Source organism: Monodelphis domestica, chromosome 3 (genome assembly GCF_027887165.1).
Source record: "Monodelphis domestica isolate mMonDom1 chromosome 3, mMonDom1.pri, whole genome shotgun sequence".
NCBI lineage: Eukaryota > Metazoa > Chordata > Mammalia > Didelphimorphia > Didelphidae > Monodelphis > Monodelphis domestica.
Window position 1 is genome coordinate 136850469 of NC_077229.1, and position 14535 is coordinate 136865003.

Here is a 14535-nt window from a genome sequence, read left to right on the forward strand (position 1 = left end):
GAGCATTTTCTTATGTGTCTGTTGATTTCTTTTTCTGAAAATTGCCTGGGGGATAGCTTTTATTTTATATATATATATATTTGGCTCAGTTCCCTATGTATATTTGAGAAATGAGAATTTTATTTTGGACCTTTTCTTAATCCCTTCTCCAAGTGTCTTTGCCAAAATTACCCTATTTATATATTTGTTGTCTTTCAGTCATGCTCAACTCTTTGTGACTCCATTTGCATTTTTCTTGGCAAAGATACTAGATTAGTTTGTCATTTCCTTCTCTAGTTCATTTTACAGATGAGAAAACTGAGGCAAACAGGTTTAAATGATTTGTCCAGGGCCACCCAGCTAGTTAGATGCCTGAGGTCAGATTTGAACTTAGAAAGTTGAGTTTTTCCCGACTTCAAGCCCAGCACTCTGTCCACTGGGCCATTTAGCTATACTACAACAACTCTATGAGGAAGATCAGGCAAGGGCTACTATCACTTTTTTCAAATAAGCAAATAGACTCATAAAGGTAAAACGACATAGATTTAGTGTTGGAAGGGACCTTTGATCTCATCTTGTCCAACTTACCTGATTTTGCAGAGAAGGAGCCTGAGTTCTAAAGAGGTCTTCCAGAGACTTGTGAGCTTGAACAAATCTCTGGAACACCTCTAGGTCTGATGAGTCTCATCTTAAAGCTTTTTTTCTACTGTATCACTTTGGGTAAGAGAGAACAGAGTTGGGACTTAAATCCAAGGTGTATTCTCTCCACTAGTCCAGATTGCCTCAACCTTGATAATCCTTGAAAATTAATTAATCCATTTATTGCCATACTATTGCTCTTCCTAGCACAGTCCTGGAGGGCAATTAGTCTGTAGGCAGTAAAGCCTTCATCACTTGGTGCAGAGCTGAATGGTCTCACCTGGGGAACCAACAGATACCTTCCCACTGAGTGATGCAGTGAGCTCTAAGCTTTCCATTGGTGGAGAGCCCCTGCCTTCCTCCTCCTGCTCATCTGACTAAACCAAATAGGCTTTATATGAGCCGGCTTAAGGAAGAAGCTGTGCTAGCTTGTTTTTTTTTTTTAATCTATTCTTTTCTACTGTTAAAATGGTATCCAGGATAAATCAGAACTTTCATCTGGATTGTGAGAAATCTCTCCATGGTGTCATAAATGCATCACTGCACGCCAGTTATGTTTATTTCACCCTGGTAAGTTTCTAGGTCTCTCTGGTTCTTAGGACTTGATAACAAACTAGAGGTAACAGTTTTAAAAATAATGTAATCACAATTAAGAAAAACAAATAGGAAGGTCCTCTGAAAATATGTGCCTAATTCTCCTCTCTAGTCTGGCATCCCTTTCTGCCCAGAGGTGGGAGATAGGCTTTTCCATCACTTCTTTGAAATATATCTAGGCTCTTACTAGATCTTTAAAAAAACAACAACAACATACCTTCTGTCTTAAAATCTATACTAAGTATTGCTTCCGATAGGGCTAGGCAATTGGGGTTCAAAGATTAGCTTGGGGTTACATAGTCAGGAAGTGTCTGAATCTAGTTTTGAACCTAAGACTTCTATCTCCAGACTTGGTTCTCCAAACCACCTAGTTGCCCCTGTAGCTAATGAATTGAAAAAACAATTTAATTTTTTGTTACATTAAAATTCCCCACAATCTCCCTCCTCCCATTTTCCTTGCATTAGAGAAGCATCAATTGACAAAAAAAATACATGTATATATAAAAACTGTCACATTTCTATTTATCATTTATTTCTCTAGAGGTGGACACACACAAGTTGTTCTTCAAACAATATTTCTGTTGCTTTACATGATGTTCTCTTGGTTCTACTCATTTTACTCTTCATAACTTCATGTAGGTTTTTCCATGTTTCTAAAAAATTAACTTGCTTGTTTCTTCTTATGGCACAGTCATATTCTGTCAAAGTCATATGCTACAACTTGTTTAAGCATTCCCTAGTTTCGCTGACTTTTTTTTGCACCTATTTGTATTATTATTAGACTTAATGATATCTGACTCATAAATGCTGAATAAATGTTTGCTGATTAACTAAATGTTGATTTTTGTTTGGTGGGTTGATATTGAGAAATCAGCTGGTTAAACTGACAGTAGGGTGCTAATAAGTAGTATTGATGATATGAAGGAAGAGATTTTCCACCTCAAACTTTAATTGGTAGATTACCTAGTTTCCAGCTTCAGTAGAGGAAAAAATGGCAGTTTTTTTTCTCCTCTGCTGTGTTGGATTGACATAAGTCATTTTAAAGGTATGCTTCCTTTACAAGTCCTTTAGGGATAACTTTTGCATAACTGAATGTTTATATAGGAAAACCTGCTAACTTACTGTCTCCTTGACAATGATTGTTTTTCTTGTTATTCAGTCATGTCTGACTTTTTTTTTAATCCTTACCTTCCATCTTAGAATCAATACTGTGTATTGGTTCCAAGGCAGAAGAGTTGGTAAGGACTAGGCAATGGGGGCTAAGGGACTTGCCCCGGGTCCTATAGCTAGGAAGTGTCTGAGGCCAGATTTGAACCTGGGACCTTCCTCTGGGCCTGGCTCTCAATCCACTGAGCCACCTAGCTGCCTCCGTGTCTGACTCTTTATGACCTCATTTGAGGTTTTCTTGACAAAGATACTGAATGGGGTTTGCCATTTCCTTCTCTAGCTCATTTTATAGATGAGGGAATGGGGGCAAACAGGGTTGAGTGACTTACCCAGGGTCACACAGCTAGGAAATGTCTGAGGCCAGAATTGAACTCTGAAAGAGTCCAGTTCTAGTTCCTTATTCACTGGGCCAGCTAGGTGCCCCAGATTACTATTGAGGCTAATATGAGAAATGTAATTTTTTTTAGCCTTCAAATGGTGGAGCCTAGCTGAGAAATGTGTTTGTTTTTTTTTTTTTAAACAGACCTTTTTTTAAACAGAGACTGCTTACCGAAGTTTGAACTTCTTAAATGCATCAGGTCCACAGGATAAATTTGTCTGCTGTTCTGGAAGATCCCAAATTAGTTCCAAATGCTCAATCCCTTTTCAGAGTCACACTCTTTCTGAAATGAATTTGCTATTATTGGTACAGGTATAAATTCCTTTCAAATGGTTTTTGAAGAAGAAAAGATCCTTTGGGGAAATATATCTATCTGTCACTTGGTGTAGGAATCCAGTGGAAATCTGCTTGGATCTTTAAGGAGATTACCCATGGTAAAGGGACCCTCAGATAAAATTTGGTGCCCCCTATGAACATAGAAAGGGATATTTAGAAATTTTGTTCAGACCCCACTTGGGAAGTTGCTATGTCTTGAGGGAGTCGTGAGAAAAGTTTGCTTGTTTGCTACCAAAGACAATTTGATTTCTCTCCTGAAGGGCAAAGGGGTGATTTCTGCTGATTCCAGTGCCCTAATCTCTTTAGGGAAATACCTCCGTACTCTGGAATCTCTTTAGGGACTGATTTTTCCTTCTAAGAACTGAAACTTGATTTTTCCCCCCCTTTTAAAATTTGTCATTGATTAAACCTAATCTATTAATATGGTGGAGTGGAGTGGAGTGGAGTGGGGAAGGAAGAATTTTAGTAGAAGGAGAGAGAATGCACCAGGGCTATTAATTTGGTTTCTCACCTGAGCACACTACTGTGAAATAAGGTATATTGAATCTTATTATTTATTTGTATTTGTATTTACCAATGGTTGTTACTGATATGGGAAGACTCTTTGAGTTGATATAATCCTGGGTTTGGTAGTTGGAAAACATGACTGTTCTAAGCAGTTGAAGAAAAAATCCTGCTCAGACTAGTTATATAAAAGACCTTATTATACCTTTTTAAATTGTAAGAATGGGAAAGGAAAAGGAAACAGAAAAATACCTATAATAAAATATTCCCTAACACGAATAGAATCTAATCTATATTTCCCAAATCTGCCTCACAAAAGGCTGCTTCTTGATTACCAAAGGTAATCCTCCTTAATCCACACTAACTAAATTTCCCAATTATCTATCTTTCTATAATAAATCTAAATTATAAATTTTATAAACAGTAACAGATTAAAATTGGATTTTTTCCTTCAGCTCAGGTGTAACTGAGACTGTCAGAATTTTTTACAGATACCGCCACTCAGTTGCTGCTCTCTCCTAACACCTACAGGTGAAACAGAGGAACTGAAATCACTCTTGTCCACTAGGATGTTTTCAAGAAATCATTTCACCAGATTTTCTCCAACTCACAGAGCAAGCTGTTTGAACAATCTTCCTTATTCAGGACAGTCCAAAGAGTGATTCTTGGTCCAACTGACTGGGAAAGTCCTCTTCCCATCATCCTTTTAAGATTCCCCTCTGCCTTAAAGAAATCCAGCTCCCTCCTATACTTAACTTATCCATAATTTTATTGCTTAATTAATTAACAAATACTTATAACAACTGCCAGTAGACTTTTGTGTTCTAGATCCTCTTGAGGGGAGCTGCCTGTGTTCCTGAAAGCTCCAAAGGGATCGATTTTTGTTGTAAAATAGGAATCTCAAATTGCTTACCTTTTCCCTTTCTTTTTTGGCTTTAAGTGGGGGAAGATATTTTGAGCAAGGTAGTGCCTTGTTCATATAAAGCAAGCACTAATCGCTAATAAACTTTGCAAAATGTTCAGTATGGACTAAGTTTGTATTTGGGAGAAATTATGTTCTTCATATAAAAGATCTGTATATATGTTTTGGCACTGGAGAATTATGTAAAAGGCCAATGCTTCTTCCTTTCCTAGAGGAGTGTTCTTATTTAGAGATGAACAGTGTACTGAAAATCCCTGTTAGCCAACTTGCTGAGAATGGCAATTTTATAAATAGGGCAGAGTGTGCCTGGGTCAAGCTCTAGCTGTTGTCAATCCACATGGACCCTCATTGGGGGTGTAGAGGCTAGGTAAAATCAAGTTAACAAACATTTAATACCTATATATTTATGGCATTGTACTAATCACTGGGAATATAAAGAAAGACAAAAACAATCTTGTTCCCAAGGAGCTCATAAGCTAATGGCAAAGACAACATGCAAATTGTTCGGTCATTTCAGTTGTGTTCTCTTGGTGACCTCATTTGGGGTTTTCTTGGCAAAGATACTAGAGTGGTTTGCCATTTCCTTTTCCACTCATTTTACAGATAAGGAAACTGAGGCAAACATAGCTAAATGACTTACCCAGGGTCATTCCCCTAAATAAAAATCTGGAGCCATATTTGAACTTGGGAAGATAAGTCTTCCTGACTCCAGACCTGGTACTCTATCTCTTGTTCCACCTAGCTGTGCCAACACACAAATAGCTATGTATGAATAAGATCTATACAGGACAAATTGGAGATAATCTCAGAAGGAAGGCACTAGCATTAAGGAGCAATGGGAGCACTCATGGAAATACTTTTTGTAGAAGGTGGGGTTTAGCTGAGCTTCAAAAGAAGTCAACGAGAGCAGGAGGTGAAGATGAGGAGGAGGGAAAGATATCTAGGTATGGGTGGAACCAGAGTCCGTAGATGGGAGAATATTGTGTAAGGAATAGGAAGGCCACCATTGTCACTGGGTTACTGTATATAGAATATTGAGCATGGAAGACCATAGAATATGTGAGGTTCTTAGGTCATTCCATAAAAATCTGATGTAATATCTAATGATCTAGAATAATAGGAGAAATGAGAGTAATTAAAGTTCTGGGTCTTGGGAGCAGGAATCATTGTGGTTTGAAGAATAATAGATATCCCCTCCCTTTTAAGGGTCAAAGCAAGGCAAGTCAGTCTCTGGTACTCCCAGACTTTTTTATCTATATCCCTTATCTTCAGTTAAATAGGAACTCCTTGAAGGCCAGGACTATATCATATTCCATTTTTTTTTTATCCACAGTGCTTGTATATAGGGTGCTTAATATGTATTTATATTGAATTGTTAACCCTTTCTTGGGACTCAAAGGCTGTTCTAAATTCCTTAGGTCAACCACCTCTACCCTGTCCCTTAGTTCCCCACCCTCCAACTCCTTAGTGTTTCATTCACTAGAATTTACTTCATTTTGTGCCCTTCCCAGACTAACTCCCAATTCCTCATCCACTGAATTAAACAGGCATTTATTCAGGACCTACTGTGGACCAGGCACTGCACTAAGTGCTTCACAAATATCTCATTTGATCCTCACAGAAATTATGGGAGATGGGTGCTATTATTATGTCTATTTTACAGTTGAGGAAACTGAGGCAGAAATAGTGATCTGCCCAGTTTCACATAAAGGTAGGATTTCAACTTTGGAATTCTGATCTTCCTGGTTCCAAGCCCATTATTCTATCCAGTGAGTCACTTAGCTGCTTTGAGTTGGAGGTGAACATAGGCTCATATTATGCTTAAGTATGAATGACGGTCCTTTTACTTTTCCAGAGCTATTTGTAATCATATGATGCATGTTGTCTCAGTCTTTCAGTTGTCTGAAATAACCATTAGTTTAAGGTCAACTTGTCAAGCTATTCTTACTTGATTAGAGTGGAAAATTTTTCTTCTTTCCTCTTCTCTCCTTCAAAAAAAGTGGAATTGATCAACATAGTAAATATGAGAGAAGTAAAATGACTTGTCCACTATCATCCAGCAGTATCTAAGTTAATGCCTCCCTGGGGAATCTTCCCTTGTCCTCTTGTAGGAAGGAGATTTGAAATCATGTTTATATCTCCTAATAAATATGCTAGTATGTTTATCCATTAACTACTCATAGTTTCTGATCTGATAATTCCCCTTCTTCCCCCACTCCCTTCTCTCCCAAAGGCCCTTCACTTTGCTCGGCATGATGTAGCATTAAAAAACCTCAATAAGTTCTTCAAAGAAAGGTATCAGGAGAAGATAGAACAAGCAGAGAAATTGTTCCTGTACTTGCACAGGAGAGGGGGACACATCTCTCTCTATGACATCAAGGTGAGTAAAAGTCATCAATCTTTTTTTGTCAATTAAAAATATCCTTGGGACCTGTTTGTACAAGAATATTCATAGCTGCGCTCTTTGTGGTGGCAAAAAATTGGAAAATGAGGGGATGTCCCTTGATTGCAGAATGGCTGAACTAATTGTGGTATATGATGGTGATGGAATACTGCTGTAAGGAATGATGGGTTTCTATAAGAACTGGAAAGACCTCAAATTGATGTGAAATGAAATAAACAGAACCAGGAGAACATTGTACACAACAACTGTAACATTGTGGATGATCAAATGTGATTGACTTTGCTACTAAAAGCAATGCAATGATCCAGTACAATTCTGAGGGACCTATGAGAAAAAAGGCTATCTAAATCTAGAGAAAAAACTTGTGAAGATTAAATTTAACTCTCCCCTGATTGTGAAAATAAAATTAATCAACTCTCCCCTGATTGTGAAGATTAAATTAACTCCCCTGCCCATTTTTTAGATTTAATCCTCCAAAGTGTAAACACCCTATTCACACTTTAGTGGGAGAAGTCTGTGGCCCACATATACAATAGTGGTGACGAATCAGAATCAAACGCCCCCTGGGCAGTCCTAAGCAAAGCTTCAACTATGATTTGTCCATGTAAAGTAGAGGAAGACACAGGAAGTGACGCAAAGAAGTGTCTTCAAAAGAGAGTTACAACTTCCTATGTGGAGATTTCTTAAGAGATCTTTGGAGGACATCTTTGGAAAGTTCTTGAGTTCTTCATGCTTGGAATTTCTAACTTTGACTTCTTCTGGAGTTCTGAGTCCAAGTTGGAGGTTGGTGAAGAATCTGCTAACTGGACCTGAGACCTTTCCTGATGAGACTGTTCTTGAATCTCTCCCTTTGGACTGACACGTGGTGAGTGAAAGAGCTGACTCCTTTCCTGGATTTTCTGAAGGGACTAGCCTCAGGGGAGACCTATCCTCTTGAGAGAGGCTCCCTGCATCCCAAGATCCTCTGATCAAAGCCAAGGCCTCTCCAGCTAAGGACTAAACTCCTTTGCCTGTGTTGAGCCAGGGACTAGAGCAAAATGCTTAGTGCATAGGCTAGATATCTTACCCTATCCTCTCTCTGATTTTTTATATCACTCTTTCTATATTTTTTAAATAAGTTGTAATATAAATCTCTTTGGAATTTCATAAAATCTCTGGTGATCCTATTCTTGAATAATCCAGTCCAATTTTTTGTAAAACCCTCCCTTTTTCCTCTTACAAACTGCTAGAGTAGAAATCCAGAAGAAAACATATGATTTATCACTTGTTTATATGGATATATGATTTAGGACTTTGGTTTTAAAGGATAGCTCTTTTACAAAAATGAATAATATGGAAATTGGTTTGAGTGATTATATGTGTATATGTATATATATATATATATATGTATGTATAATTCAGTGGAATTGCTTGTCAATTCTGGGAGGGGGCAGGGAGATAACATGAATCATGTAACCTGTAAAAATTAAAATTAACCTCAATAATAATAATATTATATTTTAGGAAATTTATTAATGATCATTAGAAATAAAGGAATAAAAGGGATACAAAATAAAAGCCACATGCCCATGGCTAATTAGCCCGTTCAAAACCCCACACTTACCACCACCATGCTTGCAACATCAAGCCAAAGAGAGAGAAAGTAGGACCATCCATTCAAATTATTTTCTGTCTACTGGAAGTACATAATGACAGGAAGTCAGTGGACTCCCAGGAAATGTATCTCTTTTTTAGGGTAACATATTTTCAATTACACAAACCATGGAAAAAAATCTAAAATTAAAAAAAGAAAAAGAAAAAACAATGTTCTTGGTTCCAGATTTTTACTTTCTACCCTTCCCCTATCCATTAAGAAAGCACAAATACCCATTATATACATGAAGTCATGCAAAACATATTTCTACATTAATCATGTGGGTGGGGCAAGAAAAATGAAGTGAAAAAATATGCTTCAATCTGCACTCAGAGTCTTTAAGTTTTCTCTCTGGAGGTGAAGAGTACTTTTTGTCATGAATTCTTTGGAATTGTCTTGTATCATTATGTTGATTGACATAGCTATATTTACCATATTGCTGTTACTATGTACAGGGTTTTCCTGGTTCTGTTTACTTAAATGAATTCCTATAAGTCTTTCCAGGTTTTTCTGAAACCATCCTGCTTGTTATTCCTTACAGCACAATAGTATAATGTCACAATCATATACCACAACTTGTTTAGCCATTCCCCAATTGATTGGCATCCCCTAAATTTCAATTTTTTTTTCTACCACAAAAAGAGCTGATATAAATATTTTTGTACCTGTAGGCCTTTTACTTTTTATTTAATCTCCTTGGCATTCAGACTTAGTAGTGGTATTGCTGGGTCAAAGGGTATGCACAGTTTTTTAGACTTTGGGACATAGTTCCAAATTGTTTTCCAGAATGGCTAGACTAGTTCACAACTCTAACATTGTATTAGTGTCCCTATTTTCTGCATCTCCTCCAGTATTTTTCATTTTCCTTTTCTGTCATGTTAATTAAACTGAGTGAAGTGTACCTCTGAGTTGTTTTAATTTGAATTTTTTAATAGTGATTTTAATATGACTCTTGATAGTTTTGGTTTTTTTTTTAACTCCTTGTTCATCTCCTTTGACCATTTATCAGTTGGAGAATGGCTTTTATTTCTGTAAATGTGAGGTCTCATCAATTTTGATTTTATAGTAACAGAAGTGACTGTCAGAATTTCCGGGGTACTAAAGAGGGATGTTATAGGCACTTCTCACAGTCTCATGTAGATGCAAAGGACCTAGACAGACAAATATCTAAAGTATCTTTCTGACAATTCTTACAGAAACCAGAAATGAGTGAATGGGCAGGTTCCCTTGATGCTCTGGCCTCAAGTCTGGAAGTTGAGAAATTTGTTAAGCAATCCATGTTGGACTTACACCGAGTAGCAAGGCGGAATTCTGATCCAAATGTAAGTAAAGAACAGACACTTTTCAGACATTTATTCAGTGCTTACCATGTGCAGAGTCCTCTGGATAGTCAAGAAGTTATAAAGTTTGGGTAACAGAACCTATCCTCATAGTAGGGGATATTCTATTCTTGCCCTATAAGGGAGCAACACTGTCTAGTAGAATGGCCATTGGTTCTGGAGTCAAGAACCTGGGTTCAAATCTTACCACTGATGCTTACTACCTATATGACTGGACAACTAAATCCCTTAAGTCCTCTGGCTAATGGGACTTCAGTTTCCTCATTAGTAAAATCAAAGGGTTGAAAAGTTATCATTATCTTTCTTTGGAAAGAAGGTTGGTAATCCCCCCCTACCCGGTCTCAATTTCCCTATTTTTGTTGAGGGTAGTTCCAATCTTTTGTTCAGGTTCATTAACTCTGATTTGACCTTGATTCTTGCTCCCACTTCCCCCAATATCCAATTAACTTCTAGTTCATAGACTCTGATTCCCCAAGATCTTTTATCTGTCCTTTGCTCTATATTTCCACAACTTCAGTGCTCTTACTCAATTTAGACCCTTGCCATATTGCCTGTCAGGACCTGGAGTCAAATCCCATCTCTGATACTTGGGCATCAGATAACAGATCTTCCCAATTAGTATCTCTACATCCAGTTTCATTCCCTCTAATCCTTCTTCTACATAGCTGGTAAACTAAAATCGCCTCAGACCTGTTCTTGAGGAACACGTCTTTCTTGCTCCAGTGGTTCCTCCTTGCTTCTAATATAGAGCATAAAATCTTCTCTTTAGCCTCTAAAATCCTTTACTCTATGACTACAGTCCATCCCTCACTCATTGCAAACATCTTCCTTTCATAGTCAGTCCACAAACTTTATTAAGTGTTTACTATATGTCCTAGGCACTGTGCTAAGTTCTGGGAATACAAAAAGACAAAAACAATCTCCATCCTCCAAGAGCTTCCATTATAAAGGGGGAGAAAACTTGTAATTAGCTGGGTCCATCCACAATAAGCACAGAGTAGACAAGGTAAAAATGTCCAAGAGTAAAACAGGGCTGGGAGGAGGTGCAGAAGGTGAGATCAGAGCTGAGTCCTGAAGGAAGTCATTGAGATTGCGCATTCTGTGGCCCATCTTAGTTGACCTTCTTGCTCTGTCTTCTGTCTCTATCCCTTTGAACTGGCTGTTCACCATTCCTAAAAAGATATATTCTTATCTCTTGGTATCCCTAGCTTTCTTCAAGGGTCAGATCAGATGCCACCTTCTGCTCAAGACTTTTCTCAGGTTTCTCTGTGTGTATTGTTATAAGTAAGAGAGCAGATAAGGTGGGTCTGCAGGGAGATGCCGATGCAGAGAAGATTCTAGAACAGGGGGAAAAATGTAAGGCAATTAATTGAGGTTGGAGCTGGGTCTTTCTCTCCAGAGGTTTGACCTCTGAGACTGGCTGCTTTCCCTTGGTGGCTGTTTCTACCTTGTTTTTCCCATCCTGCCCGCTTACCTGCTGGCTTGTTGTCATCTAACTGAGCTTCTTGGTGTGATCCTGAACCATTTGAACCATCTGCCTGTAAGATTGGGTCTGGGGTCCTTCTGGATCCAGGACCTCTCCCTGGGCTCTGTCCCGCCAAACTACCAAAAGCCACTGCCTCTACTATATTAGGGACTGGGGTCTTTAGACTGATAGGTAAAGATTAGGTTAGCTCAAATCTGTGAAGAAATCTCTGTGAAGAGATATTTAGATCTGGGGGGTGGGGGTTAGGTAGTTATTAGTTCAGGATTATCCAAATGCCCTTTTCACCCTTTCTTGTCATAATAAATCCAACATCCATCCCTGTTACATAGTAGTTTGTGTTTGTTACCTCAGGACAGGCTCTGTCTGGACTGGGTCTGTTAGCCTGTCAGCCCATAGTCAACCTACTGACCCTCCCTTCCCAAATCAGTTATTATCTTCTGATACTGGCCTATCTGAACCATCTAATCCCATCCCCAAACCACCCTCCATTACAGTATTGCTGTGTATAGATGCCCCCACATACATACACAAGGTTGCCATTGACGTTCATGCTCCTAATAAGATTATCAAGGGCAAGGAGAGTTTTATTCTTAGAAGAGGACCTGGTAGACAGCAGGTACTTCAATTCTAATGGAAGAAATAATTGAAATGAATAAATGATTTTTCTCCCACAGCTCTGTAATTTTTTGTGGCCGCTGATAGACGAGGAAGTGACCATCATGAAATGTCTGGCAGATCATATCACTACCTTAAAGCGCTTGAGATCGCCACCTTTTAAGTCTGGAGAGTACATGTTTGACAAGCACACTCTAGGAGAAAGCTGCAAAGTCCCACACTGAGACCCCAAGGCGGGGGCGGATCCTTGAGCATAGACAATTGATGAACAACATCCCTGCAGCTCTTTCCTCACAATGCGAAAAATAAATTATTTGGCATTTCAAGTGCTGTTTCTTCTTGAATGATTCCTAATAATAATTTGTCCTTGTGGCTCTATGTGGAAACTGTGTTGGATTAGTGAGGGAGGAAAGATACAGGAGATTATTAGGAAATCTGTTCAACAGAATAGCCCATCTATTAAGAGCCTGTTATAGGCAAGCAGCTAGGTAGCAGGGTGGATAGAGTGCTGGGCCTAGAGTCATGAAAACTCATCCTCCTAAGTTCAAATCTGGTCTCAAACACTAGTTGTGTTTAACCCTGTTTGCCTCAGTTTCTTTATCTGTAAAATGGCAAACCGCTTCAATATCTGTGTCAAAAAAATACAACTAAAAACAAGTGAACAATAACAAAATGTATATACTCTGGAGGTAGAGACATCTATATATAAATATATATAATATAAATATGTAAATATAAAATAAGCTCTCTAGGAGCTTACATGAACAAAAAAATCTGAGATGAGACAGAGCACTATTAATAACATTGCCACCATGGTGCCATGGATTAGGAAAGATTTCATGGAAGAGGCGGGATTTGTGGAAAAAAAAAATGCAGTTTTTCAGAGGCATAGCAAAACACTATGTATTCTCACTTGATAATAGCCATTATTTTTTTTAAATGAGATGGACCCTAAAAACAGAAATTTAAATTCACAAAAACTACACTACCTAAAAGTCACTAAAACACATTTGGTAATACAAAGGCTAGTCTTTTTTGCAAAGAGAGACTAAGGAACATAGGAACAGCCTTTGTTAATGATGTGGTTTCTTCCTGTTACATTGATATGGTAGAGGAAAGTATTGGACTATTTTTGAGGATAAGGATAAAGCTGAATTTTAGTATGCCTACCCCTAAATACTTGAAATCGTTAAAAATGAGGGCAGATGGAAACATGGGAAGTTGACCACTTCATCCTCAACCAGATGGCTCCCTTCCCTCCAAATTTCAAGCCAACCCACCACCTGAGAGTGCCTCATTCTCAGGATTTGGGTAGAGATGAGATAACACAAAATGGAACAAATGAGATTCCTCGTCATTCTTTCCCTCCTCCCCCCAATAAGTTCAAAATTAATTCAGGGGCTTTTATAATAGAAAAAAAGATTACCCTGTGTAGGAATGGGGCGTGTGAGGGCAGGGAAGAGCCCTAGATTATAATTCCCAACATATAGCACAAATATGTACTGCCTCTTTGAAACACATGTCACCTAGGTTCTGGAGTAACTCAGTAAAATACATAAGCCAGACATGAGATGACATCCTGCTTGGGTTGTGTCTTCCTCAATCCAAATAGAAGTGGGAGAACCTTCCATTGATCTTGAATATCTTCTCCAGCCACTAGAGGGTACTCAAGGAATGAGTTCTCCTTAATAGATGCGGTTCTTTTTCTGCCTTTCTCTTGGGGGTGAGAAAGCTGGTTTTCTCTGAGTGGTACCTCTTCTTGAATACTAATCTAGGGGATGAAAATATTAAAAAATGTAATTACTGCCATATCTTGGTTCTGTGTCCATCTCTTGCCATAGTTCAACCCTACAGTATGGATAATTGCAGTTTCATTCTATGTGAAATTAAAGGGAAGTATCCATACTCCTCTATTCCCAGTGAGACAGATGCCGCTATCTCTTTCTTCTCTTTCTTCTGATGAGAAAGACTCCTTGCAGGGACAAAAAGAGGGAGGGAACCATTACTTGCAAGCTCAGACAATCTGTTGACTAAAGATGAGTTATTAAAAATTGTGATTACTGTAATATAGGGTCACAGATTTAGTCAGAAAAAAAACTTTAGATTTCATGTAGTCCATCTTCATTAAAAAACAAAAACAAAAAAAAACTCTTACCTTCTGCCTTAGAAGCAATATTAAATATTGGTCCAAGGCAGAAGAGCAGTAAAGACTAGGCAGGGTTAAGTGATTTATCCAGGGTCACACAGCTGGGAAGCATCTGAGACCAGATTTTTAAAAAATTTATTTTATTCCAGTAATAAATTTACACAAATTTTGCAAAGTTACATGATTCATGTTGTCTCCTTCCCGTTTTCCCTTCCCCTTCTCAGAGGTGACAAGCAATCCCTACATGTATTATCACTCAAAACCCATTTTTATATTATTCCTTTTTGTAAGAGAGAAATCTTATAAGACCAAAACCCCGAATCATATACCCAAATAAACAAGTGATAAATCATAAGTTTTCTTCTGCATTTCTACTCCAACAGTTCTTTTT

General features: G+C 38.2%; 1 protein-coding gene across 1 annotated transcript; it reads left to right on the forward strand.

The window, feature by feature from the left end:
- Positions 1-939: 939 nt before the first annotated feature.
- LOC103094021 (ferritin heavy chain B-like) lies at positions 940-12332 on the forward strand. The gene is made up of 4 exons (XM_007488298.3): positions 940-1188; positions 6754-6900; positions 9754-9879; positions 12058-12332. The coding sequence occupies exons 1-4, from the start codon at positions 1087-1089 to the stop codon at positions 12220-12222; spliced, it is 540 nt and encodes a 179-aa protein (XP_007488360.1). The 5' UTR covers positions 940-1086; the 3' UTR covers positions 12223-12332.
- The last annotated feature ends 2203 nt before the right edge of the window (positions 12333-14535 follow it).